This window comes from Rhinatrema bivittatum, chromosome 3 (assembly GCF_901001135.1).
Source record: "Rhinatrema bivittatum chromosome 3, aRhiBiv1.1, whole genome shotgun sequence".
NCBI classification, from domain to species: Eukaryota; Metazoa; Chordata; class Amphibia; order Gymnophiona; family Rhinatrematidae; genus Rhinatrema; species Rhinatrema bivittatum.
This window is the reverse complement of record NC_042617.1, coordinates 371629503-371654148: the sequence shown is the minus strand read 5'-3', so window position 1 is coordinate 371654148 and position 24646 is coordinate 371629503. Positions and strand designations below refer to the sequence as shown.

General features: G+C 43.0%; 1 protein-coding gene across 2 annotated transcripts in view; it reads right to left on the bottom strand.

Moving 5' to 3' along the window:
* Positions 1-24646, bottom strand: part of IBTK (inhibitor of Bruton tyrosine kinase) — a 263811-nt gene that overhangs the window by 106139 nt on the left and 133026 nt on the right. For both annotated transcript variants that reach the window (XM_029595548.1, XM_029595549.1), the window contains 3 exons: positions 22946-23028; positions 22015-22052; positions 5440-5536 (listed from right to left, as the gene is read on the bottom strand). In XM_029595548.1, coding sequence (XP_029451408.1) covers positions 5440-5536; positions 22015-22052; positions 22946-23028 — 218 coding nt within the window. The remainder of the gene's footprint in view (positions 1-5439; positions 5537-22014; positions 22053-22945; positions 23029-24646) is intronic.

The following is a 24646-nucleotide window of genomic DNA, read 5'->3' as shown; positions in this document are numbered from 1 at the left end:
TATACCCCTGCAGCGAATTCAGCCTGCCAATATTCTCTTCAAAAGCAACTGTGGACAGACTAGCAATAACTTGATTAAAACATGATTAAAAACAGGCAACCATGCCACAAGAAACACTGAACTGAAGCTAGGCATTGGATGAATACTTACCAGTAAACCTTTGGGATCCGTATCCCCACAGGAGGACTATTGACCCACTCATGCGGCAGTCGAGGGCGGAAAGTTGAGTCCATCTGTCTACACTAAGGAAAATGAAATTATTAGGTACGTAATTTCACCATTTCCTAGCATGTAGACAAATGGACTCAGGACCAGTAGGATGTACCAAAGTTACTCCACAACAGGGTGAGAGGCTGCCCGCAGTCTAGTCAAGACAGCATGTGCAAAGGCTGCGTCCTCCAAGGCCCGCACATCCAGACAATAATACATGGAAAAAAAAGTGTGTAAGGAGGACCACGTCACAGCTCAGCCAATGTCAATGAGAGACAACAATCTAACTACTGCCCATGACACTGCCTGCGCCCTAGTTGAATGAGCCCTAATCTGAGTAGGCAACAGCTTTTCAGCATCCACATATGCAGCCGTGACTACCTCCTTAATCCAGCAAGCTATTGTAAGCAGCGAAGCTGATTTTCCCTGTTTTCCTCCACCATGAAGGACAAACAGACGATCCATCTTTCGGAAAGGTTTAGAAACCTCCAGATACCACACAACATGTCTCTTGACATCCAAGGGACGCAACAGGCGATACTCTTCCTCATCTCTCACCTTATCCAAGGACGGCAAGGAAATGGACTGATTCAAGTGAAAATCAGAGACCACTTTAGGCAAGAAAGAGGGAACAGTATACAGATGTATCGCTCCTGGAGTTAACTGAAGGAACAGCTCCCGGCAAGATAAGGCCTGCAGCTCGGAAATTCATTGCACAGAACATATTGCCACCAGAAACACTGTTTTCAACATCAATAACTGCAAGAAAAAAAGTTATACAGCATTCAAAATTTAGAGCCCACCAAGACTCCAACACCAGGTTAAGACTCCACAAGGGAACCGGGAACTGCAAGGGAGGATGAAGATGTTTCACTCCCTTCACGAAACGGGCCACATCAGGATGAGATAAGGATTCACCATTCATCTGGCCCCTGAAACATCAAAGAGCCGTAACTTGTACCTTCAAGGAATTAAAGGCCAACCCTTTATTTAACCCATCCTGCAAAAATTCCAAAATGAGCGGGATCTTAACCGAACGAGGAAGAACATCTTGATCTTCACACCAAGCCTTAAACACTCCCCAAACCCGCATATAGGCTAAGGAAGTGGAGAACTTTTGAGCTCATAGCAAGATGGCAATCACCGCAGAAGAATATCCATGATTAAACAAGCGAGCCCTCTCTAGGGCCATACCATAAAGACAAAACAGAGTCGTATCTTCATGAAGGTCAGACCCCTGCTACAACATATTTTTGTGTGGCAGAAGACAAAAGGGGGTCTCTACCAGGAGTCTTTGCAGATCTGCATACCATGCTCTTCTGGGCCAATCCAGTGCCACTAAAGCACCATCCCCCTGTGGCCTTTGATCCTGCGAAGGCCACGGGGGCCCACGGGGGAAAGGCATACAAGCAGCTTGTCTTCCAGCCAGACTTGCATGAGTCCTTCCTTGCAATACCCAAGGAACTCAGATCTCACCCATGACTGAAGAATCGGGGAACCTTCGCATTGCGAGAAGTTGCCAGCAGGTCTAGGAACAAAAGGCCCCAGTGATCCACTGTCAGCTGAAACACCTCATCTGACAATCCCCATTTTCTTGGGTCCAGGCTCTTCCTGCATGCCAACTGGACCGCCCAGGCTTCCAGGCGATTGATTCTGTATTCCAGCGTCCCTGCGCCATTAGTTCCTGACAGTGGAGCTGAACTGAATAGTTCTGAGACTGGGTTCCAACAAGACAGCAGGGAGCGCTGAAGAGGATGCATAGGCGCTCTCACCCACGGCACCACTTCCAGGGTTGCCACCATCAAATAGAGGACCTGTAGATAGGACCACATTGTCTGGCGTATAATGTTCACCAAGAGATGCACCCGAGACAACTTCTGAATCTGAACTTTTGGCAGGAAATCTTTGTCCTGCCTCATGAGGAACCAAAGACCCAGATACTTCACCGATTGAGATGGCTGAAGACTGCTCTTGGCCAGGTTCACCACCCAACCAAGCTCCTGAAAAAGGAGATTACCTTGCAGGTCACCAGGCAGCTCTTCTAAATACTTGGTTCAAATCAGCCAGTCATCCAAATACGGGTGTACTAGGAGGATTCCATCCTTCCTCAACTCTGCCGCCACAACCACTATAACCTTGGAAAAAGTTCTGGGAGCGGTGGCTAGACCAAAAGGCAGCACCTGAAACTGATGACGACACTCCAACAGCATGAAACGCAGAAAACATAAGTGCTCCAAGTGGATGGTAATAAGGAGGTAGGCCACGGGCAGATCCAGGGAGGTCAGAAATTCCTCCGACTACACAGCCACTGAATACAAGGGTTCCATGCGAAAATGAGTCACCCACAAATAACGGTTGACTCCTTTGAGATCCGGGACGGGTCGATAGGTCCCTCCTTCTTGGGCACAACAAAATAAATAGAATACCGACCCAAACTTTCTTGAGACATAGGCCCTGGAACTACAGCACTCAGATTGAGGAGCCTTGACAGCGTATATTCCACTGCCTGCTTCTTCTGCGGGACGTGGCAAGGAGATACTATGAACAAATCCTGAGGAACACAAATTCCAGCACATATCCTTCATGTATCACCTCCAGGACCCCTCTGATCCAATGTGATCTCGACCTACCTCTGATAAAAGAGAGAGCACGGTGTCCCCTCTCTCTTGTTCCTGAGAGTGGACTGGCAAACCTTCATTGAGAGGCTCGGGAGGATCCACTACCCGAGCCTGCACTACGTTTGGGCTATCTGGGACAAAAGGACTGAGACCTGCTGACAGGCCAAGTCCTCTGAAAGGTCGGCCTGCTGTAGAGATGAAAACGCTTGGAACCCCTGAAGTGACCCCCTCATACAAAAAGGGCGCTGCAACTACTTCTTATCCTCTGGCAATCGAGGAACCGGGGATTCGCCCCATTTACTGGCCAGTTTCTCTAACTCGCTCTCAAACAAGAACAAGCCTTTAAAAGACAATTTTGAAAGATTAGCTTTGAAGGTCGCGTCAGCTGACCAATTTCACAGCCATAATTGACATCAGGCCACTATTACTGAAGCCACTCTGGTAGCCGAGGTACGGACCAAATCACAGCCAACATCTGCTAAAAAGGTGGTGGCTGGTTCCATAACTGCTCTGGAATTCACTCCAGAATCATCAACCTCCTGAGAGAGAAACAGACAAGAGTGAGCCACCAGAGCACAACAGGAAGCTATTTACAATGTCATTGCCGCTGCTTCAAATGCTTGCTTAAGGATGGCCTCAATCCTCCTATCATGCACATCCTTCAAGACCCCATCTTCCCTCCACCTGGATAGTCGTCCGCTTAGACCCGGCACAGACAAGGGAATCCACTTTCAGAAAATGCAGACGTTCTCTCACACTGGATTCAGGGGGTACAGGCCTTCCAATATCTGACCCCCTTTGAAATTTGCCTCCAGAGTGTTCTATTCAAGATCAATCAATTCTTGAATGGCTTCCATAACAGGGAAAAAACAAGAGACTTCACTTAAGGAAACCAAAAATGGGATTTTTCCTTGGCTCAGACATGGAACCTACCCCAGGCACTCCCAGCATCTTCAAAGTCTGGGAAATCAGGGTCAGCAGTTCATCTCCATGAAAGAATCATAACAGTCCTAAACGGTTCCAGTCCTGGAGGAATTTCCCCCTCTTCCAGAGAGTCAGGATCTGCCTCATCATCAGTGTCATCCAGGTTCCTGTCAGGAATACCCACAGGGAGCAGAAGCAAGCTCCTGTGCTTTATCATAGGATTGGAAGAGGGAGGAGCCACCAGCTGAGGGTCCAACCTGGACAGATTGGGTGAAGCGGGCTGCGCCTGAAGAAAGGTTTGTAAGTCTTGAAACAATTCCACCCAAGAAAAAGCAGCCAGATTCAAACCAAGCCCAGAAGGAGCTGGAGTGGGGCCCACAGAACTGCCCTCTCCTGCGGAGGAGCCAGTCAAGGGAGAACGAAGGTCTGGCATCCCTCCAGCCAAAGCAGTCTCATCATCAGAATGGGAGGAGCCAGGCTTAGCAAAGTCCGAGAAGACTACTCTCCCTAAGAATCCCAACAGCACTGACACATGTTAGAAGACAGGTCAGGATGAGAAGCCCTAATAATGACAGGCAACACAAAAAGAAAGGTGCTTAGGCTTGTTTACCAGCGCCATCACAGCATCAAATTTATGCGCACAAAAATTAAGCAGCGGCGAGGCAAGCACAGCAAGGCACATGCACAACTTGTGTGCCAAGCGAAACTGTTTAAACGAGTTCAAATTTGTGCATGCAAAAGGTGCACTCAAAACAGAGCGCACAACGCGTGCACAGAGCCGATGCATTGCACACTGAAAGCCTGTAGAGGGCAGCAAAACATGCACAGGAGCGCGCAAAAACACTGCCACAGCCTACCGCGCAGCATGCAATCCAAAAGCCTAACTGCGGGGCCTAGCCCACCAAGGCTATTCCACCCGCCAGGCTGCCAGGTTCCCCAACCCAAGAGGAGCGGGAACAAATGTTGGGATGGCACACTGAGCAAGGAGACTGGAGGAAATCCTAAAACCCCTCTGTCTGTTTCAGAAGGTAAACTTTCTCTTTTTTTTAACCTTACCTGTGCTCAACGCTTACCTGCTGAGTACAGAGACGGTCGCCGGCTGCAGGGAGAGAGGGTATCTACCATCATTGCCATGCTCAGCATCCTGCACCCGCTGCCTTTCAGCTGAACTAGCAGCTAAGTCCACACTGGGAGACCCAGCTACCAGACCAAGGCACACCTCTGAGAGACAAATGAAATGTAGGGGTAGGGACCTTCTGGTATCACCTCAGGAGAGCGGGGCTTTCTTTTCCTTAATTAAAATTTTAATTTTCTCCTTTCAAAAAACCTGAAGCAATCCCCATAGGAAGATGCACGTCCACCATCTGCTGGAGACTGAGAATACTGGAAGGCTGGGGTTACTGTATGATGTCACTGTGATGTCAGCTTGCTTAGTCTATCTGCTGGCAGGGGAGCATAACCCACTGGTCCTCAGTACATCTGGCTACATGCTAGGAAAGCTATTATGAATGTTGAATTCAAATACCAAACTGGAAAGAATATATTACTGAGAAAAGAAAATATTTTCTTCCAAGACTGCTACTTTCATACCAAATCTATGCTAGGTCATTGTAAGATCTCTTACAAGCAAATCTATTAACATACTTTCATTAAAAAGGAAGTTAACATATCATTCTGTTGTACAAACCTTTTATAGCTGGAGCTTCATCTGTATAAATATAGTCAAGGATCACTTGGAGTATGTCAGAATGGATTGGTATTTCCAGAGCTGCACAGCTGGAAGCCTAAAACATACAAGGTAAAAGAACAGAGTATAAATTCCAAAAAGTAGTCCCCAAAGCATTATCATAAAATAAACACAATATGGGAGGTTTAAAATCCCTTTTGGTCAGAAACCCATATTTGAAACTGATGTTCAATTTAAACCCAAACTAGAAAAGACATTTTAAATACATTTCACTTGATACAGAAAAGAATTCAAATATTAATCTTTTGACATAAACTGATTTTATGATGCAGATGCTTATTGCCAGCAGAAGAGAGGAGAATAGTGTTAACCACTGAGAAATGGAAACATGGTGTCATATCTATATATAGAGAAGGGATCATAAATGTGATATACATCCAAAGCTAGCAATAGACAGCAGTGCTCAAAGTAAAAATCACGTTATACAGCAAGAACATCTGTGGAAGGGGACTGCTCCAGTGGTATGTTGGCAATAGGATATAACTATAAAGAACATTTTCAAGCAAACGTTAACAGCTGATTTAAAGAGAAGGAAAAAACTTAGTCATCTTTTTTCACTTAAGAGAAAACAAAAGCGTAGTGATTATATCTTCACAAGGCCAATAAATGCAGCTACAAGATCCAAGGTAGCATAATTAATTGATTGGTTAACCCAAGAAATAGTGGAGTACACTGGATACAGTATAGTTGAATTTCAACAAAGCTCTGAATACTGTCCTATACAGATGGCTCATAAATAAACTGAGAAGCCTAGAAGTAGTGAAGTGCCTCCGAGACTGGTCCTTGGGCTGGCTCTGCTCAATATTTTTGAGAGTGGCAATGCAAAAAGGTTAGAAATAGATTCTCTTTTTGCAGCTAACACTATGATCTGTAACAGAGTGGATACAAAGGAGCATACAGAATGAGAAATGACCCGAGAAAGCTCAAGCAGTGATCAAATGCCTGGCAGCTAATTTCAGTGCTAAAATTGGAGCCATGCAATTTGGTGCAGAAATCTAAGGGCACAATATGTGATTGAGGGTTTGAGATACTAATATCTACCACTCAAAACAGACACACTGCGATGTTATTTTTAAAGTTAACGAAAAAATATGGAAGTGGTGATTAGAAGCAATGGAAGACTAGGATGCACAGAGAAGGGCATAACATGCATAAAAAAATAAAGAAGCTATAATGCCTCTGTACAGGTCATTAGTGAGGTATCATCTGGGATATGGAAACATTTAGTCTTACCTGTTAATTTCTTTTCCTTGAACACTGCTAGACCAGTCCAGATCCAGGGGCTTATACCACCCTACCAGCAGATGGAGATAGAACACAACTTTTCCAGTGACTTCATCAATGATAATAAAGGAACAGCCCCATAAAAAGCTACATAAGCGCCTCTCTAAATTTAATTATCACCTATCAACAATCCTAGGCGATTTACAAAAACATTCACAATTCAGAAATAAGAATAAATACATACACCAATAGAAATAAATAAATTAAAAAACAAAAACAAAGAAACTTAAAACAGATTAGTCAATACTTCATTCAGAGCAGTAATCTTTAACTTATAGATTGTAGGCTTGTGCAAACAAAAAGGCTTTTAGCATATTTCTAAATGTCATCAATACTACTCTTTATACCTCCATTCCCCAAGATGAAACGCTTGAAATTGCAGAGACATTTTGATCGCCGACCTCACCCTCATCGCATCCAGAGTGATTTTTTATTACATCTCGAGATTACATTAAAAGAAAATTTTTTTGCGTTTAATCGCCAGTTTTATGGTCTAGCAGTTTTATGGTCTAGCAGTGTTCAAAAAACTCAAACCCCTTCTCTACTTCTCCGATTTTCGTACTATACTCCAATCTATAATTTTTTCAAAAATTGATTACTGTAACGCTCTTCTACTTGGACTCCCTGCTACCCACATCAAACCCCTACAACTCCTTCAAAACGCCACTGCACGCATCCTCACTAATGCCAACAAGAAAGACCACATCACTCCCACCCTCATTGATCTTCACTGGCTCCCCATACACTCACGAATCATTTACAAGACCCTCACCCTCATCCACAAAAGTATTACTAACGAACATTACAATTGGATAAACCCACCCTTCCTCCCTCGTACCTCCACAAGACCCACCCGTTCCTCCCTCCGTGGAACTCTTATTCCCCCTTCCATAAAATCCACAAGACTCATCTCCACCACCAATAGAGCCCTTTCCCTCGCAGGCCCCTCCCTTTGGAACTCTATGCCTCTTGACCTTCGTACCGAAACCTCCACATCCACTTTCAAAAAGAAACTCAAAACCTGGCTCTTCCGCCAAGCTTACCCCCAATCAGCTTCCTCACCTTCCAATAACCTTACCCGTTCATCTTCTCTCACTAACACCCCCCATCATGACCTACATCATGACCTGGCTCTTCCGCCAAGCTTACCCCCAATCAGCTTCCTCACCTTCCAATAACCCTACCCGTTCATCTTCTCTCACTAACACCCCCCATCATGACCTACATCATGACCTGGCTCTTCCGCCAAGCTTACCCCCAATCAGCTTCCTCACCTTCCAATAACCCTACCCGTTCATCTTCTCTCACTAACACCCCCCATCATGACCTACACCCCACACCTACCCCTCAATCTAATTAAGGAATTACAAACCTCTCACTTAACTTCCTGCTTTTAAAACATGTTACTTAGTACAAATCACACTTACCACTTCACCCCAATGACTTTTGTTTTCACGTCTATACAACTTTGTATAAAACCATTATACATATCAATTTATTGCTTGAATCCCTTGTACATATCTTATCCCCATGTGTCTGTCCTCACCCTCCCCCCGCCCCCCCCCCCTTTGTCATGACTACCCCTACCCCTCCCTCCCTAAGTTATTTAGTTTCTTGCTCTGTTTCTGCATTAGTTTCTTGCTCTGTTACTGCATTTATGTTACATACTGTTATTTGTAAAGGCTTCTGCCTATATATCTTATGGTTGTAAGTTACTTGTAAACCGGCACGATGTGCAAACGGCTGTCGGTATATAAAATTAAATAAATAAATAAATAAATAAATAAATAATCGCCAGTTTTATCAATAAATTCGAGGAACAGCCAATTTGTATATGGATACCTTTGTGGATGAGCCAATGTTCTTCAATCACTTTCACAGTCAAGTAGTTGTGTGGAAACGCTGATTAACAATGTGTTTATACTCTGGAGACGTAGGCAAGAAAGTTTTGGATTGTTTCTCGATTGGCTAAATACTTGCAATCTTCACCTAAAATTTACAGCTGAAATTCACCGCTCCTCAATATCTTTTTTAGATATTCAGATCACCATGACAGGCGCTGGTTTCATTACCTCCATCTTTCGCAAACCAGTTTGTTCTAATACATATCTTCATTTTCAGAGTGCTCACCACCCGACTTTCAAGGCCAGTCTCCCTGTAAGTCAATTCATCCGCTTATGACGCCTCTGTACTACAGTTGCTGACTTTGAAATATTTATTTATTTAATATATATTTCTATACCGGACTTCACGAATAGAAATTCACATCAGGCCGGTTTACATGGAACTTGGGGGAAAAACAAGTATAACCAAGAACAAGAAGGCTGAATCAAGCAAAGTTACATAAAACAGGGGCATTGAACTTGGGGGCTAGAGTAGCCAGGAAGAAAGGTAGGGCGGAAATAAGCAACAAATAAATAATAAATAACTGGTTATGAGATTGGTAATTATCTCATTCCTTAGGCTGAGTTTGAAGTGGCATTTTGACTAGGGGAAGCTAAATACAAGCTAAAAATCTTTTTGAGCGTTTTTTACATCGTGGTTACCCATGCTCTTGTGTTGGAAAAGCTTATCTATGAGCAAAATTTGCGCACCGGGAGTGGCTGTTTCTTCCCCGTTCCACTGATGATACACCATCTCCGTATACGTGCATTTTACCATTTTATTCTCAAGCTCATATTGTTCGGCAATCCATTTTAAACAACTGGCATGTTTTACAGATGCAAGAGGTTTTTCAGTCTCCTCCTCGGATCACATTTTCCAGAGCTTCTAATTTAAGAAACATGTTAGTTCATTCTGATTTTTCTACGGGAGAGAACATCAATTTCAGTGGATCCCTTCAACCGTGCAACAGTTGCTCAGTATGTTCTGCTTCAATGTCAGTCACTAATAAAATTGTTCTTAAGACTGGTTACACTATTTTTCTCAAATATGCAACTTCTTGTATGTCTACAATGGTCATTTATTTGATCCGCTGTCCCTGCGATTTGCTATACATAGGAAAGACCAAGCGTCTTTTAAAGACTCGAATGATTGAGCATCGGTCTAACATCAAGCACTCTCGTGTTGATGAACCCCTTGTCTCACATTGTATTGCATTTTAACATCAATTTGCTGATCTATCATTTTGTGCTATTGACCATATACCCGAACATTGGCACGGCGGCGGCGATCGAGAATTACAACTTCTTAAATCTGATCAGCGATGGATATATCATCTTCCACGAACATCCTCCTGAATGGTGCTGGCATGTAACCATGCCAGTCTTCGCGTTGCTATGGCCCCTGTCGAAGTACGGGCGGATGTTTTGAAGGCCTCAAATACAGAAGGTAGAAGGTGTCTCAACCCCTCCTCCAGGTCATAAAACTGCTGCGGTGGAGCCACTTTCAATGAGGTGGTCACAAGATGGGGCTTCAGGCACTGCAAGCATTTATATAGTTACTCTGTGATGTAAAATTGATGCTGCTGTATTTTTGCATTCTACAACACCCAACATCAAGGGAACCCCTTGATATGTGGTCATGTGCGGTCGCTATTTTAAGAACAGCCACTTTGTGACTGTCCTATTCAATAAAGTGTTTTATTCTTTTTAATTCTTTTTTAAAAAACCTGTGTGTGCTTCGTTTTCCCCGGCGCTCTGTCCGACCCACTTATCAGTTAAGTACTTGAAAAAGAAAAAAAGAAGTAACTGATAAGTGGGTCAGACAGAGCACCGGGGAAAACGAAGCACACAAAGAATAAAACACGGGAGCTATTGAATAGGACAGTCACAAAGTGGCTGTTCTTAAAATAGCGACCGCACATGACCACATATCAAGGGGGTTCCCTTGATATTGGGTGTTGTAGATCTCTTGAACAAAGGGAACGAGTTTGGTTGTTGATTAGTATTTTTGCATTCAGCATTCCTGCTTGAAAAGCTCTTTTACTGAAGTTGCCTAAATACTTGCAAGTCCTTGCCCGGAAAGGTATTGGAATGTAGGCGGATCTTCTTGGAGCACTTCATGGCAGATTCCACCACCGCAGAGGTGTGAGGGAGCTGGACCATGCTATAGTATGGCGACTGCCTCATTCTGAACTTCAGGTCAGTCTTCCTTGAGGTCGCTGGATTGGAGAAAGGAGACTCCCATGCTTTCGCCATTACAAAATCCAAAATAGCGTGGGATGAAAAGGCAGTCTGTTCTTCCAGAACCTCGAAAATTCTTAGAATTTCTAGTACTTCTGCTCATGGATCTGGAACCTTCTTGATCTTGACGTTGAGATGAGCTTCCATCTTTTCTACAAATTTAGAGTAGGAAAGGTCTTCCATTGGCGAGAGCTGTTTTTTGGGCAGGTCAGACAGTATCCCCAAAGAACCCGGTGACGTTTGAGGGGAGCCCTCTGGGCCAGTGTCCGGCTGCGGGGAAAACGGGGAATCTGGGCTCCCAGGCTCTTGAGTTGGGCTGCTCTCTCTTACAGGAGGAGAGGGTGACCTCCCTTAAGGCGACGTGTCCAGCAGAGGAGGGCTACATGGGTGGCTCTTTTACTCTTCGAAGGAGGTGAAGAACTGGGACAGAATTTGAGAAATATGAGACAAGGCCTGTGATGCCAAGTCTCCCTGGCCAGGAGTGGGAGTTCTTCTCCTAACATGATCTGCCAGAGGTAGAGCCACCAGCAGGATGTTGGAGCCTGGGCCCTTGGGGCAATGTCCTGACCATTCCATTCTGGAAGACTTCTTATGCCTCTTTTGGAGAGGATCCTGCAGTTGTGGGGAAGACCTCTTCCTCTTGGACAAGGAGGACAAATTCGAATAGACCCTTCCCAAGGATCCAGAAGAAGCTGTAGATATCTGCTGAGAGAGAAGCTCCACATCAGAGAAACCCAATTCCCCTATCTCCTGAGGTATGAATACGTCTTGACACTGGATGTGACTCCGGCACTTTCTGTGTCATGGATTTCGATGCCAATGGCTTCTACATCGGCAGGTGCGTCAGTGATTCCACTCATGTCGGAAGATGCTCGACAGTGCTGCTTCGGTGCGTCGGTATGCGATACATCCTTGCTTGAGTGCTTTGTTTTCGATGCAAGCGACAATGGCACCTCCCATGCGCAGTGCATTGATCCATGTGTCGTATCAGCAGGCGTCTGTGCCTCTCTGGAATGGTGTGACTAGGCAAGCTTCAACCCTTCGACAATGGTCACCTCTGGCTTATACGTGGATTTTGGCAGTGCTTCACCCGATGCCCAATTTTAAAGAGAGGCTTGAGTGCATGTGGGCTTCCTGGGGGGCTGACTCCCTTGGCCTGGCCTTTTTTCTGGCAGTCCAAGGGAGGAGGCCCTTTTAGGTTTTACCGGGCTATCCAAGCACGGCCCTGGTGATGAGTGGGTCGACAGGTGCTCCGACGGCGGGGCTTAGGACGCCTGAACACTCTTCCCTCAATCGGGCAATTTTTAATGCACATTGGTGCTGGGCCCGGGGCGACATCCGAACACAATCCATGCATGTGGACTGGTCGTGATCTGGGCCTAGGCAAAGATAATAATTATGTCTGTCAGTGATTAACTTAATTTTTCCGCACTGGCAGTATTTAAAGCCAGGAGGTTTTGGAGACATACTGGAGCACTGAAAAGTGCTGTTTAAAGGTGAAAAAATTCAGTCGATTGCAGAGATTTTTTCTTCTCATGCAGCCTGCAATGTGGAAAAAACAGACTGAGAAGAAAACATGACGCCGCGCGGGAAAGGACGCATAGCCACACACAGCAAAGCTCTGTGATCTTTGAGAAACTCTTCCTAGGCCACCCGGGAAGGATGTCTCAAACAGCATGGCAAATTCAGCCTGCTTATCTGCAGGAAAAAAAAAGTCCAAATATACCACATCTATCGGTTCACCTTTATCCACATGTTTATTCACCCCCTTCAAAAAAAAAAAATGTAGCAGATTTGTGAGGGCAAGACTTCCCTTGGGTCCCATTAAATCGGAACACAGCCAGCATGTGAGCAGCAATCCTTCTTCCTTTTCCCTGCTCATCCATGACAATCTCGGGGCATCTGGAAATGAAAAGATCCCAGGTATTGACAGCAGGGCATTTTTTAATCATTTTTAAGTTAAGTATTAGGTGGGGTTGTGTCTGGTGTTGTGAAATATTTTATTGGTCTTTGGAAAATGTATGAGTTTAAAATTACTGAATGATGTTCTTTTTGCCAGCTGTTTTGAAATATTATTTTTATTAGTATGGTTTTACTTCTATTGATTTCTATTGCATGATTTTATTGTTTGATGTCTGAGGAATTATAATATTTCTGTTTTTCCCTTGTTGCACTGCATAGTCTGGAGTGTTTCGGTTTACAATTTAGTTTTTGTCTGCATGTTTGTATTATTCATTTATGGTCACTTTATTCTTCATTTGGTGAGGGTCTGTTTGTATTTAGCATGTGTGATGGAGCCGATGTATTTTGCTAATGTGTAGGGATCTATAGCAGCCTGCCTTTTTCTGTTTTCCTAATAGTAAGCATATTGACATTATAGGGCCTGTGTGATTGAAATGTCTATTCATAAGTAGGGTTGTTAGTGTTTGAGTGCTGGCAGTTATTGCAGTTTTGGTATGGGCGATATACTATAATGAAATTGTAATTCATGTTACTTATGGCTTTGAGAGCCAAGCCCATATCCAACAGACATTACAACAGACTTAATACCAATTTCAAGAGTCTTTTTTACTTTTTTTGCAGGGTTTTACAGTACTGCATGTACATATAAGTGATATTTTTACCTAAGAAGACTGTACTTTAAATGTTCTTGTTCATGTAAAATCCATTATAAATGCACAGGTGTGATGGGAGAAGGGACAGCAGGCTGTAAGTTTCACCTAGGGCACCTAATATCCTTGCACCAGCCCTGCTTGCCCCTTCAGCTATGCTAGATAGGTTGACCATATCCCACAGCTTGATTCGAGCATTGAGTAAAAAAAAAAAAAAAAAACTTTCTCCAATTTGTTTTAAATCTGCTACTTATTAGATTTATGGAGTACCCCCTTTAGCATAAATAACTATTCCTTATTTAACTGCGCTACTCCACTCATGTTTTCATAAACCTCATAAGAACATAAGAAATTGCCATGCTGGGTCAGACCAAGGGTCCATCAAGCCCAGCATCCTGTTTCCAAAAGAGGCCAAACCAGGCCACAAGATCCTGGCAAGTACCCAAACACTAAGAAGATCCCATGCTACTGATGCCAGTATTAGCAGAGGCAATTCCCTAAGTCAACTTGATTAATAGCAGTTAATGGACTTCTCATCCAAGAACTTATTCAAACTTTTTTTGAACCCAGCTACACTAACTGAACTAACCACATCCTCTGGCAAAAAATTCCAGAGCTTAATTGTGTATTGAGTGAAAAATAATTTTCTCTGATTAGTCTTAAATGTGCTACTTGCTAACTTCATGGAGTGCCCCCTAGTCCTTCTATTACCTGAAAGTATAAATAACCGATTCACATCTACTCGTTCAAGACCTCATGATTTTAAAGACCTCTATCATATCCCCCTCAGCCATCTCTTCTGATTTTGTCAGAAGAAATGTTTTCATGAAGCAATATTTTTTGATGTTGCTTGTGTCTACTCCTTTGCGCCTGTTTCTATATCATTTATAAAAATCTTACATAGCACCAGTCCCAGTACAGATCCCTATGGCACTCCAATGTTCATCTTTCTCAAGTAGGAAACTCTCCAGTAAAATTCTAGAAAAGTCATCCAACTCTACATTCAACAGGTCATGTGTATCTCATCATCTTGCAATTTGAAGCCCTGCATCTTAGCTCTTCTGCGATTTCTTACACGGGATTGTAAATTGATAGCCATAACTAAACCTGTCTTATTTCCATTTTTGGTTCTATATTCCTTATGTGATATTTGAAGTTTTCTTACTTGTCATGGTTGTATTGCTAATAATCCTGAATTGCACTCTCTTATGCATAGGTTATTATTGACCTAGTGCTTATATTTTGCATGGAAGGCTACAAAATATTTTATTTTAATGGGTGGGGAGAGAAGCAATGTGTGATGCACAGGAGCCCATTTATAGCTCTTTTTTCTTGCATTACTACAGTCAGTATTTGTTCATGTTTTCTATTGATCTGTTTGGTTATGTATTTCTAGTCTCTCTACACAGGAGAAATCAATTTTTCCAGTCAGCAATATTTACTGTATTGTTTCTTTTCTTCTTATATTGTTTTGCCCAAAGTTATTTGTTACCGCAGCTGTATTGCTTTTATCCTGCATCTCTTTCCTCTTTGTATTAGGTCTAATTAACGGCAGGAAATGCAACTTCCTTGAATATTCTTAGTCTAAATCACCCAATTAAGAGTAAAAATACTTGTGTATGTCAAAAAATCTAATGCTGACATGATAATGCTCCAGTAATACATTTAGCTGGGAACCAAGTACTAAAAATTACAGTGAAATGGATTGGAGACTGTTGCTACTCAACTTCTTATGAGAAAAAGAACGGCATAGTAACGCTTTTCTGAAAGTCTCTAAAACGTCAGCATTTTTTCAAAGAGTCCAATTTAGAGGGTCAGTGGGTACTAATCGGAGGTCCCTTATAAATAATGTCAGACTATTGTTCCTAAACATTTATGCCTCTAATACGGACTCTCTGGAATTCTTCAAATTGCTAGCAAACAAAATTTTGATTTGTGGTGATATTCCCCTTATTTTAGGGGAAAATTGTAATCAGCCATTAGATTTGACCTTAGACAGGCAATCTATATTCAAACTAGTCAGGTCCAAAACATTTAGAGTCCCCAAAGACTTGCAAATGGAGCTGGCTCTTAGTGACCCCTGGTGTGTCTTACATCCTACTGCAAAAGACTATACTTTTTTTTTTCATCTACACACAAAGCTTACTCCTGAATCAATTATATTTTAACCTCAAAATCTCTGATGCCCGAGATCTCTACTCCAGACATCCTACCCATTTTAAATTTCAGACCATGCTGCCATTACATTGTCTCTTTTCATATTACCTCCTCAACAACTATCTCCAGTCTGGCACTTTAACTCTGCTTTATTGGAGGATCAGGCCTTTTGGACTCAGCTTGCAGACTCTATTAAATAATATTTTGATTTTAATGATACTGATGCCTTTCCTACATCTACTACGTGGGATGGCTCACTGCAACAAAATATAAGAGACAGAGATACTGAACTTAGGGGAAGAGATTTTTAACTTAGAATCAGTCCATATTAATATGGATTTCTCAGATTCTCTTTTCCAACTAAACTAAAATATAAATACAACTCTTTACTCAGTCACCAAGCTAGAAAACAAATTTTCAAGAAAAAAGCTAAATACTTTTATGAGAACAATAGGTCAGGTAGACTTTTGGCACAGTATTTGGCAGCACGGAAAAATAGAATGAAGATTTTGCAAGTGGTATGACGGGTTCTGCAACTTGTCTAATACTGTGCACCATGTTTCTCCCTCTCCCACACCTATCGGGCTGGCAATACTAGACAATTATCTCTATTACCTATATAATCCGAATAGTTCAGAGAAGACCACGTGTTTTTATCCACAGAATCAGACTTATTTGTCAGACTTTGTAGGGTTATCAGTTGGAAGAAAACAAACAGTACATGTCTCTAAAGTCCTTGCTGCTTAACATAGGTTTATATGGAATAAAGCTCTGCATCATTAGCGGATTGAAACATGCCAGAAACCTTAACCTGCTTAGAGTATTAATAAACGCAACTAGCTGCTAGCCCCTCACACACATCCCACTTTGGGAGATTACCTTCTGTTTACCTTTGGAGCAGTCTCTGGCTGAAATCTCAGTGTTGTGTCCGTCGGTTCCCAATGCCCCCTCTCCGCCCTCCTCATCTCTTTGGCGCCTCCCCCTTCAACTGTGGGAAGATTGGCTGCTGCGGCATCTTCCTGCCGAGGTCCTCCGGTGTCCCCAGATCGGCTCCATGCTGCTAACCGCCATGTTTCCTGGAGGCCTAGGGGCGCACGTCGCGGCCCCAATTGAAGTACCGGCGATGGTGCGAACCTCGGGGGCATCCCCTGAAGATGACGTCACCCGCGACGGATATTTAAGGTCTTGGAATTTGCTAACAGAACGAGTTAGCAAAGATTTTGCTACCTAAGCTACTCTGCCTCCTCGGACTAACCAGGGGTACCCAGTCCTCGGGGGCCTCGCTCTCTCTCTTACTTTGTAGGTTGCAGTCTGGAACCGGTACTCGCTCCTCGAGGGCCCTTGTTCCCGGACTTCTTCGAATTCACTTCTGTCTGGAAGTCAGCACTGCCTACTACATCTGTGAGTTACCATCGCTCTCTCAGAGCTTCCCTGGAACCAGGTACTCACTCCTCGAGGGCCTATACATTCCAGCTCCTGGGCTTCTATGAGACATTGTGTGAGTGTTACCATCAGGTTCGGTACATGAACTCTGCTTACCCTGCCTACTCACTATATTTCAGTTTCTCTACAGCTCAGCCTCCAGGGATCGCTGTTCCAGCTTCTGAGGGACTACAGCCCAGCCGGGCATTCCAGCTCACTACTGCCACCTCTGGTGGTTCAGTATACTGTCTAATAAAAGAACTAGTGTGAGTGTCTCCATACTCTGAGCCTGACTGGTGGTCCCTCTCAGGGTCTTCCCCGAGGGCGTGGTCATCTGCCACTGGTCCAAGGATCCACCCACAACTCTCCTAAAATACTACAGATTGCTAACTACCAAGCAGACTGTTAACTCCGAACTGAACAGAGTGCTAACTCCGCACGGAGAACTCAATCCGATTGCTAACTCCTATCTGATTGCTCCTCCCATCAGATAGCTGTTTCATTACACTAAGAGACAGTCTTTAGGGAAAGAGCTTGCTTCCATGGTCCTGGTACTGGGTGGGCTGAGGAGGGCATCTCTCAGCTCTGGGGCAGTCTCTGACTTTGTAACAGGCAGCCAGATACCTTTCTGCATGGCTTTCTTTTCTGCAGTCTCACCGGATACTCCCAATCATCTACCTCTTCGGCACAGGGAGGGGCAGGGTTGATGTCTCAGCATCATCTTCAGGTGTAAATGTTCTTTCTTTGGGTTGCTCTCCCTCTTCTGAGCTGGCAAGGCTGTGACACGAATGACCTTTCCTTTCTGCTGCTTACAACGGCCACAAGATGAATATGCAAAGCGTTCAGGCACAGTCACACATAGGCCAATACAGCAAACGTCGCGGGAGAGCGCCCGCTCTCCCGGCGCGCGCACAGGGCACTCTCCTGTGCGCGCGATTCAGTATTCAAATGAGGGCCCGCGGTAAAAAGAGGCGCTAGGGACACTAGTGCGTCCCTAGCGCCTCTTTTTTGACAGGAGCAGTGGCTGTCAGCAAGTTTGACAGCCGACGCTCAATTTTGCCGGCGTCGGTTCTCAAACCCGCTGACAGCCACGGGTTCGGAAACCGGACGCCGGCAAAATTGAGCGTCCGGTTTTCAACCCACGAACCGCGGGCTGATTTAAAATTTGTTTTTTTGTATTTTAAATTATTTTTAACTTTTGGGACCTCTGACTTAAGTCAGAGGGTGCACAGAAAAGCAGTTTTTATTGCTTTTCTGTGCACTTTCCTGGTGCCGGCAGAAATTAATGCCTACCTTTGGGTAGGCGCTAATTTCTGAAAGTAAAATGTGCGGCTTGGCTGCACATTTTACTTACTGAATCGTGCGGGAATAACTAATAGGGCCATCAACATGCATTTGCATATTGCGGGTGCTATTAGTTTTGGGGGGTTGGCCGCGCGTTTTCTACGCGCTAGCTTTACCCCTTATTCAGTCCAAATGCGGGTTAACAGTGCGTTCCGCCGGAGCACACTGTTCTGTATCGGCCTGACAGTGGGCAGATAGTGTTGTCTCTGAATTTCAGATCAATGATCTCCCCCTTTTCCATTTGGGAGGGGTCACTGATCCTGCTGGTGGCCCTCCGTTCAGGATTTGATCCTATCACTTCTTGACTAGCAGTGCCCTGCCAGCAATTTTCTTCATTTCCAGTAGCTAGCCCCCTCTCTCCCATCGGGGGGGTCCCTGCTCCTGTCTAATGCATTGTCCTTGGTTAGGCTTTTTTTCTGCTCTGGGTAGATTAAGTTGTTTTCAGAGTTCCTAGCTTTCTTCTTGGATTGGTTGCTTCTTCTTTCCAGGGGCTTGGCTTGTTTGTGTGTCTGACCTGTGGGTATCCTGGGGCCACTTATAGGTTATGGCCCTTAATCAAACAAGCAGATCAGCTATTTTGGGTGGTAGTGTTGCCCTGGTCAAAGTTACTCATTTTGTTTTTCTGTGCTAAGACAGTGTTCCTTTCCTGGAACATACATGTCAGTATTCATCTAATGAAGTCTGTGTCCCTCTGGGGTCAGTATTCATAGAAGTTAGAACTCATATTTTGTTGCATACAGTGGTAGAACATCTGGTATCTCCCTTAAAATTCATGCTCTTAAAGTGAACCACAATACCATAATTACTTGCGATGATGAAATCTTGAGGCATTTAAAAAAATAATGTTCTTCCCTTTACTCCTCAGAGGTTATTAATGTGAAATTGCAACATTCTCATCTATAAAATGAGGACAATATTTTTGGTCTCGCCAGTTCAGCTTTAAAACAAAAAAAAATGAATAATGCAATAAATTCCCTCCCTACTTGCAAGTTTCCTGGTCCTGATGGCCTGACCATCAAATTCTAAGGTATTTTGTTCCATACTGTCCCCAAAACGTATTAAACTGAATCAATCATTTTTCTCTACTGGAAGAGCTTATGGATGTTTTACTGAAGCCCTTATAATTCTAATAGAAAAGCCTGGTAGAGATCCTCTACTGGTTCAAAATTAGACCAATTTCTCTACTGAATGCAGTATTGGGAGACTTGATTCATCCAGATCAAACGGGCTTCTTAAAGGAACAGTATATATATTTAATAATGTAAGTCTCTTTCATAATATAATACACATTGCTAAAATGGGCATGATCTGAGCTTGGGTAATGTTGATCGATGCCAAAAAGGCTTTCGATCGAGTAGAATGGGTTTATATGTTTAAAGTTCTGGCCTGGCTTGGTTTTGGGGAAACTTTTTTCCAATATATTAAAGTGCTTTACAGTAATCCCACATCTCATTTGCTGACCAATAATACTCTTTCCAATAGTTTCAGTTTACATAAAGTCACATGGCAGGAATGCCTGCTCTCTCCTCTCCTTTACATTCTCTCTTTGGAACCTCTATTACTGGCCTTAGGCAGACTCCAGATATCTAAGGGGTCACTTATTAGAGTCAATCGTGTAAGGTTATGGCTTATGCAGATGATCTTTTATTATTCCTATTTCACCCAGATACTTCTCTTCCTCATCTTTTAGAACTATTCTCTAAGTTTTCAGCTTTCGCTGATTATAAGGTAATTTGGGACAAAACAGAACTGATGCTAATAAATACATATTGTATTCAATCTGACATACCTGGAGTTGATTGCAAATGGTCTCCTGATGGTTTTAAATATTTAGGTATGCATTTTTATCCACACATTGATTATATGATGGAGAACATCAGAACCCATTTTCTACAACTGGTAAAAGATTCCATTAAGAAATGGTCCCCTCATTTCCTTTCATGGTAGGAAAGGCTCATATCTATTAAGATGGTACTTGCCCCACAAATCAACTTTGTACTTAATATGGCACCAGAATTTCTACCGCAGAATTTTTATTTCTCTTTGACAAGAAGTTAACATTTTTTTTCTATGGATAAGAAAACCCTCTTGAATAGCATTATGGAAATTAAAATTGGTAAAAGAACATGAGGGGGAGGGGGGGGGTTTGGCTTTCCCAACTTTTATACCTATCATACGGCGTTTCTTCTTCGCTATGGTACTAGATGGCTGGTTGCAGAGAACGAAATCTTGGCTCTTCTGAAATAGTTTATTTTCAAACGAGAGATGGCTTCCCTCTTACCACTGCAGTTATACCCTGGCATGAAACTTCCCACCTCTTTGCAAAAGAATCACACTGTAGCAGCCACTCAAAGCACTACGTGCTTTTGATTTACTGGTCAAAAAGAAATGGATTTCTAGTTCTTACATATCGATATGGCACAACCCCACTCTTCATATTCATAATTCAATGATTTCTTGGCCTGCTTGGCAATAGAAAGGGATAGGTCATGGATGTGGGCCAGGTCATGGATGTGAATGGGCTGCTCTCATTCCTTAATCTTGTTCATAAATATGACTTACTTAGCTCTCAATTTTTTTCTATAGCTTCAGTTGCAATACTGCATAAGGAAAAGTGGGAATCCACTTACTAATCTGTGCAATGTTCCTGAGATTATTGTATTATGCACAAAATTTTACTCCTTTGGTTATGAGGCTTCCCGATTATACAAAGAACTAAGGGCCTTATCATCCTCCAGACATTTGGGTTAGAGAAGACTTGGGAAAATGATCTCTCCCTCTTCTTGGACTTTCTGAATTGGCATGAATATTGGATGAGTATTCTAAAGGTATCCCAGTCTACCAGTATTACTCAATCTTTGTTCTTCACTCACGGTAGTATGCGGACTCCACTGAAACTGTTTAAGGCTGGCTTGAATCCCTCCAAGTTGTGTTTGCACTGTTCTTCTCAAGAGGGTACTTTAGAACACATGTTATTTGCCTGTTGTAAAATCTCTTATTTTTGGTCTCAGATATGAGGTTATATTAGCAAAATCTTGAAATTATCTGAAGAAATATCATTTCGTATTATAATTCTTCGTTCTCAATACTATGCTGGTTCTCTCTCAAAGGCTTAATATTCTTGTAATGTTAACAATACAGTCTGTTTTAAGTAACTGGAAAGATTATAGTTTCTTAAATATTCACTTTTGGTGGAATATTGTGTGCTTAATTCATAAATGTAAAACGGCTGCTATGAACAAACTTCAATATACAGCTAAAATTCTTGCTTTATGGAAACTTGTGTCTGTTTTTTTTTATCACTTTAATATTACTGTCTGTGAGTAGTGTATTACTGGGCTTTCGCATGTTTGTATTTTTCTGCCATCATGTTTCTATGTTTTCACTGCTATGGACTAACCCATCTACCTCTCTAAAAGATTTTGCCCTAACAGAATTTGTATTATCAACGAGGATTATGTTCCTAGTTCAGAAATTAAGTTTTATAACAGATATACATTCTTTTTACTAAATTTATTATATTTATGAATGGAAAATTAGTAAAGGAGTATGCTATGAGCAATATATCTTACCTCAATCCAAGTATTGCTTAGCATGCTGTGAAAATACTCTGTAAAGAACACAAGAACATAAGAACATAAGATTTGCCATACTGGGTCAGGCCAAAGGTTTATCAGGCCCAGCATCCTGTTTCCAACAGTGGCCAATCCAAGTCACAAGTACCTTGCAGGATCCCAAAAGATTAATCAATTCCATGCTGCTTATCCCAAGGATAAGCACTAGCTTTCCTCAAATGCATCTTAATAATGGCTTATGGACTTTGTCTCCAGGAAATTTTCCAAACCTTTTTTAAACCCAGCTACACTAATGGTTTTTACTACATCCTCCAGCAATGAATTCTAGAACCTAATTATGCATTGCACAAAAAAAATGTTTTCCTATTTGTTTTAAATGTACTACTTAGTAACTTAATTTCATCTCCCCTCCTTTTTGCATTTTTTAAATAATAAACAGTAAACAACTGATTTGTGTTTATCCGTTCAACTCTACTAATTTTATATTCCTCTAACATATCTCCCCTCAGCAGTCTCTTTTACAAGCTGAAGAGCCCTAACCTCTTTAGCCTTTTCTCATTGGGAAATCGTTCCATCCCCTTTATCATTTTGCTCACCCTTCACTATACCTTTTCTAATTCTGCAGTATATTTTTTGAGATGCAGTGACCAGAAAAACAGAAGTTCACTTTTAGAGACAATGAAAATAGCAAGTTCTTGGATTAGGTTTAACTGGCTCCAGATTCTCATAACAATATGATCCAGTCCTGGTTTTACCCCAATGCATGCAGGGGACTTGCAGTTCCGATTTATCTATGCATTCCTTAAGAAAAACAAAACTACAGGTCCCACCGTACAATAGGGTAAAATCAGGACTGAATCAACCTGACCTGAAAATCTGGAGCCAGTTGGCAACCCTATGCTGGATAACCCGATCATTAGGTACATACCAAGTCTTGCACAGAGCACACACTTGTGGCAGTGGAACTCCTTTCCATCTTTGGATTTAATGGTGATATCACAGAGATAGGAACTACAAGAAATTGAAGATCAGTTAGAATTAGCTGGTACCTACAGGAGTAAAAATAAATTAAAGGAAAATTGGCTCTTATCTGCTAATTTTCGTTCCTGTAGTACAACAGATAAGTTTAGACTCCTGGGTTTTGCCTCCCTGCCAGCAGATGGAGACAGAGAAAGTTACACTGGCACTGTACATAACCCAGTGTGCCACCTGCAGTCCCTCAGTAATGACCTGTACCCAAGCCAAGATGACAGCAACAACCATAAATTTCTAAGCAAGCTTCGAAACAAACTCTCTCCCCTCCAACAAGCCGGAAGAAGATGAAGTTGCCCAGAAAGACAACGGAAAACTTGTTTCCCCAAATTTCACATACGTGATCAGCATTGAAAATCTCCAACAACTCCGCACTATATATAAAGCAACAGTACAAGTGGCGGACTCTGACCCCCCAGTAAATGGGCGGGTCTCTGGACTGATCAATTGTGCTACAGTAATGAAAATTAGCAGGTAAGAGCCAATTTCCCTTTCCCTGTACGTACCCAGATCAGTCCAGACTCCTGGGAAGTACCTAAGCTCCCCTTAACTTGGGTGGGACGTGGACAGTTCCACTCGTAGAATGCTCTCACTAAAGCACATGGAAGCCAGAGCCCAGACATCCAAGCAATAATGCCTAGAAAAATTTGGCAGCAAATTACATGAGGAGACACCTGACATAAGTCAGTGCAAGAAGATGCCTGAGAGGAGAAGAGGAGCAGGGGTGATGTGATACAGACCTTCAGATACTTGAAAGATTTTAATGATCCCTGGTTGACAACAAACCTTTTCCATTGGAAACAATTTAGTAGAACTAGGGGGTCACAATTTGAAACTCCAGGGAGGAAGACTTAGAACCAATGTCAGGAAAGCAGAGTTGCTTACCTGTAACAGGTGTTCTCTCAGGACAGCAGGATGTTAGTCCTCACATATGGGTGACATCTTCAGATGGAGCCCTGTCACGGAACACTTTTGTCAAAGGTTCTAGAACTTTGACTGGCACACTGAGCATGCCCAGCATGCCACTAACCCTACAGCCAGCAGGGGTCCCCCTTTAGTCTCATTTGTAGCAAAAGTATGAGCGAAAAATAAAATAAGAAAATGTAAGTGAACCCAACTCCACAGGGTGGCGGGTGGGTTTCGAGAGGACTAACATCCTGCTGTCCTGGAAAAACACCTGGTACAGGTAAGCAACTCTGCTTTCTCCCAGGACAAGCAGGATGGTAGTCTTCACATATAGGTGAATAGCAAGCTACAGGCTGAGTCATACATAAGAGGCCAAGCAGCACCAAAGATGTGCAACAGGCACAAAAACTGGGGTGCTGTTGGCAAGTATGAAGCAGCCTGAAATTCACAGCAGGTCGAGGTAGGATGAGTTGGTTTTCTACACTGGAAACAAATTTCGTAGGATAGACTGGCCAAAGATGGAGTCCTGTCGTCCAGCCTTGTCCAGGCAGTAGTGAGCTGAGAAGGTATGGAGAGAACTCCATGTCGCAGCCCTGCAGATGTCAGCAATCGGTACTGAACGGTAGTGTGCTATGGACATTGCCATTGCTCTGATTGAGTGTGCCTTCACTCGTTCCTGTAGTGGAAGGCC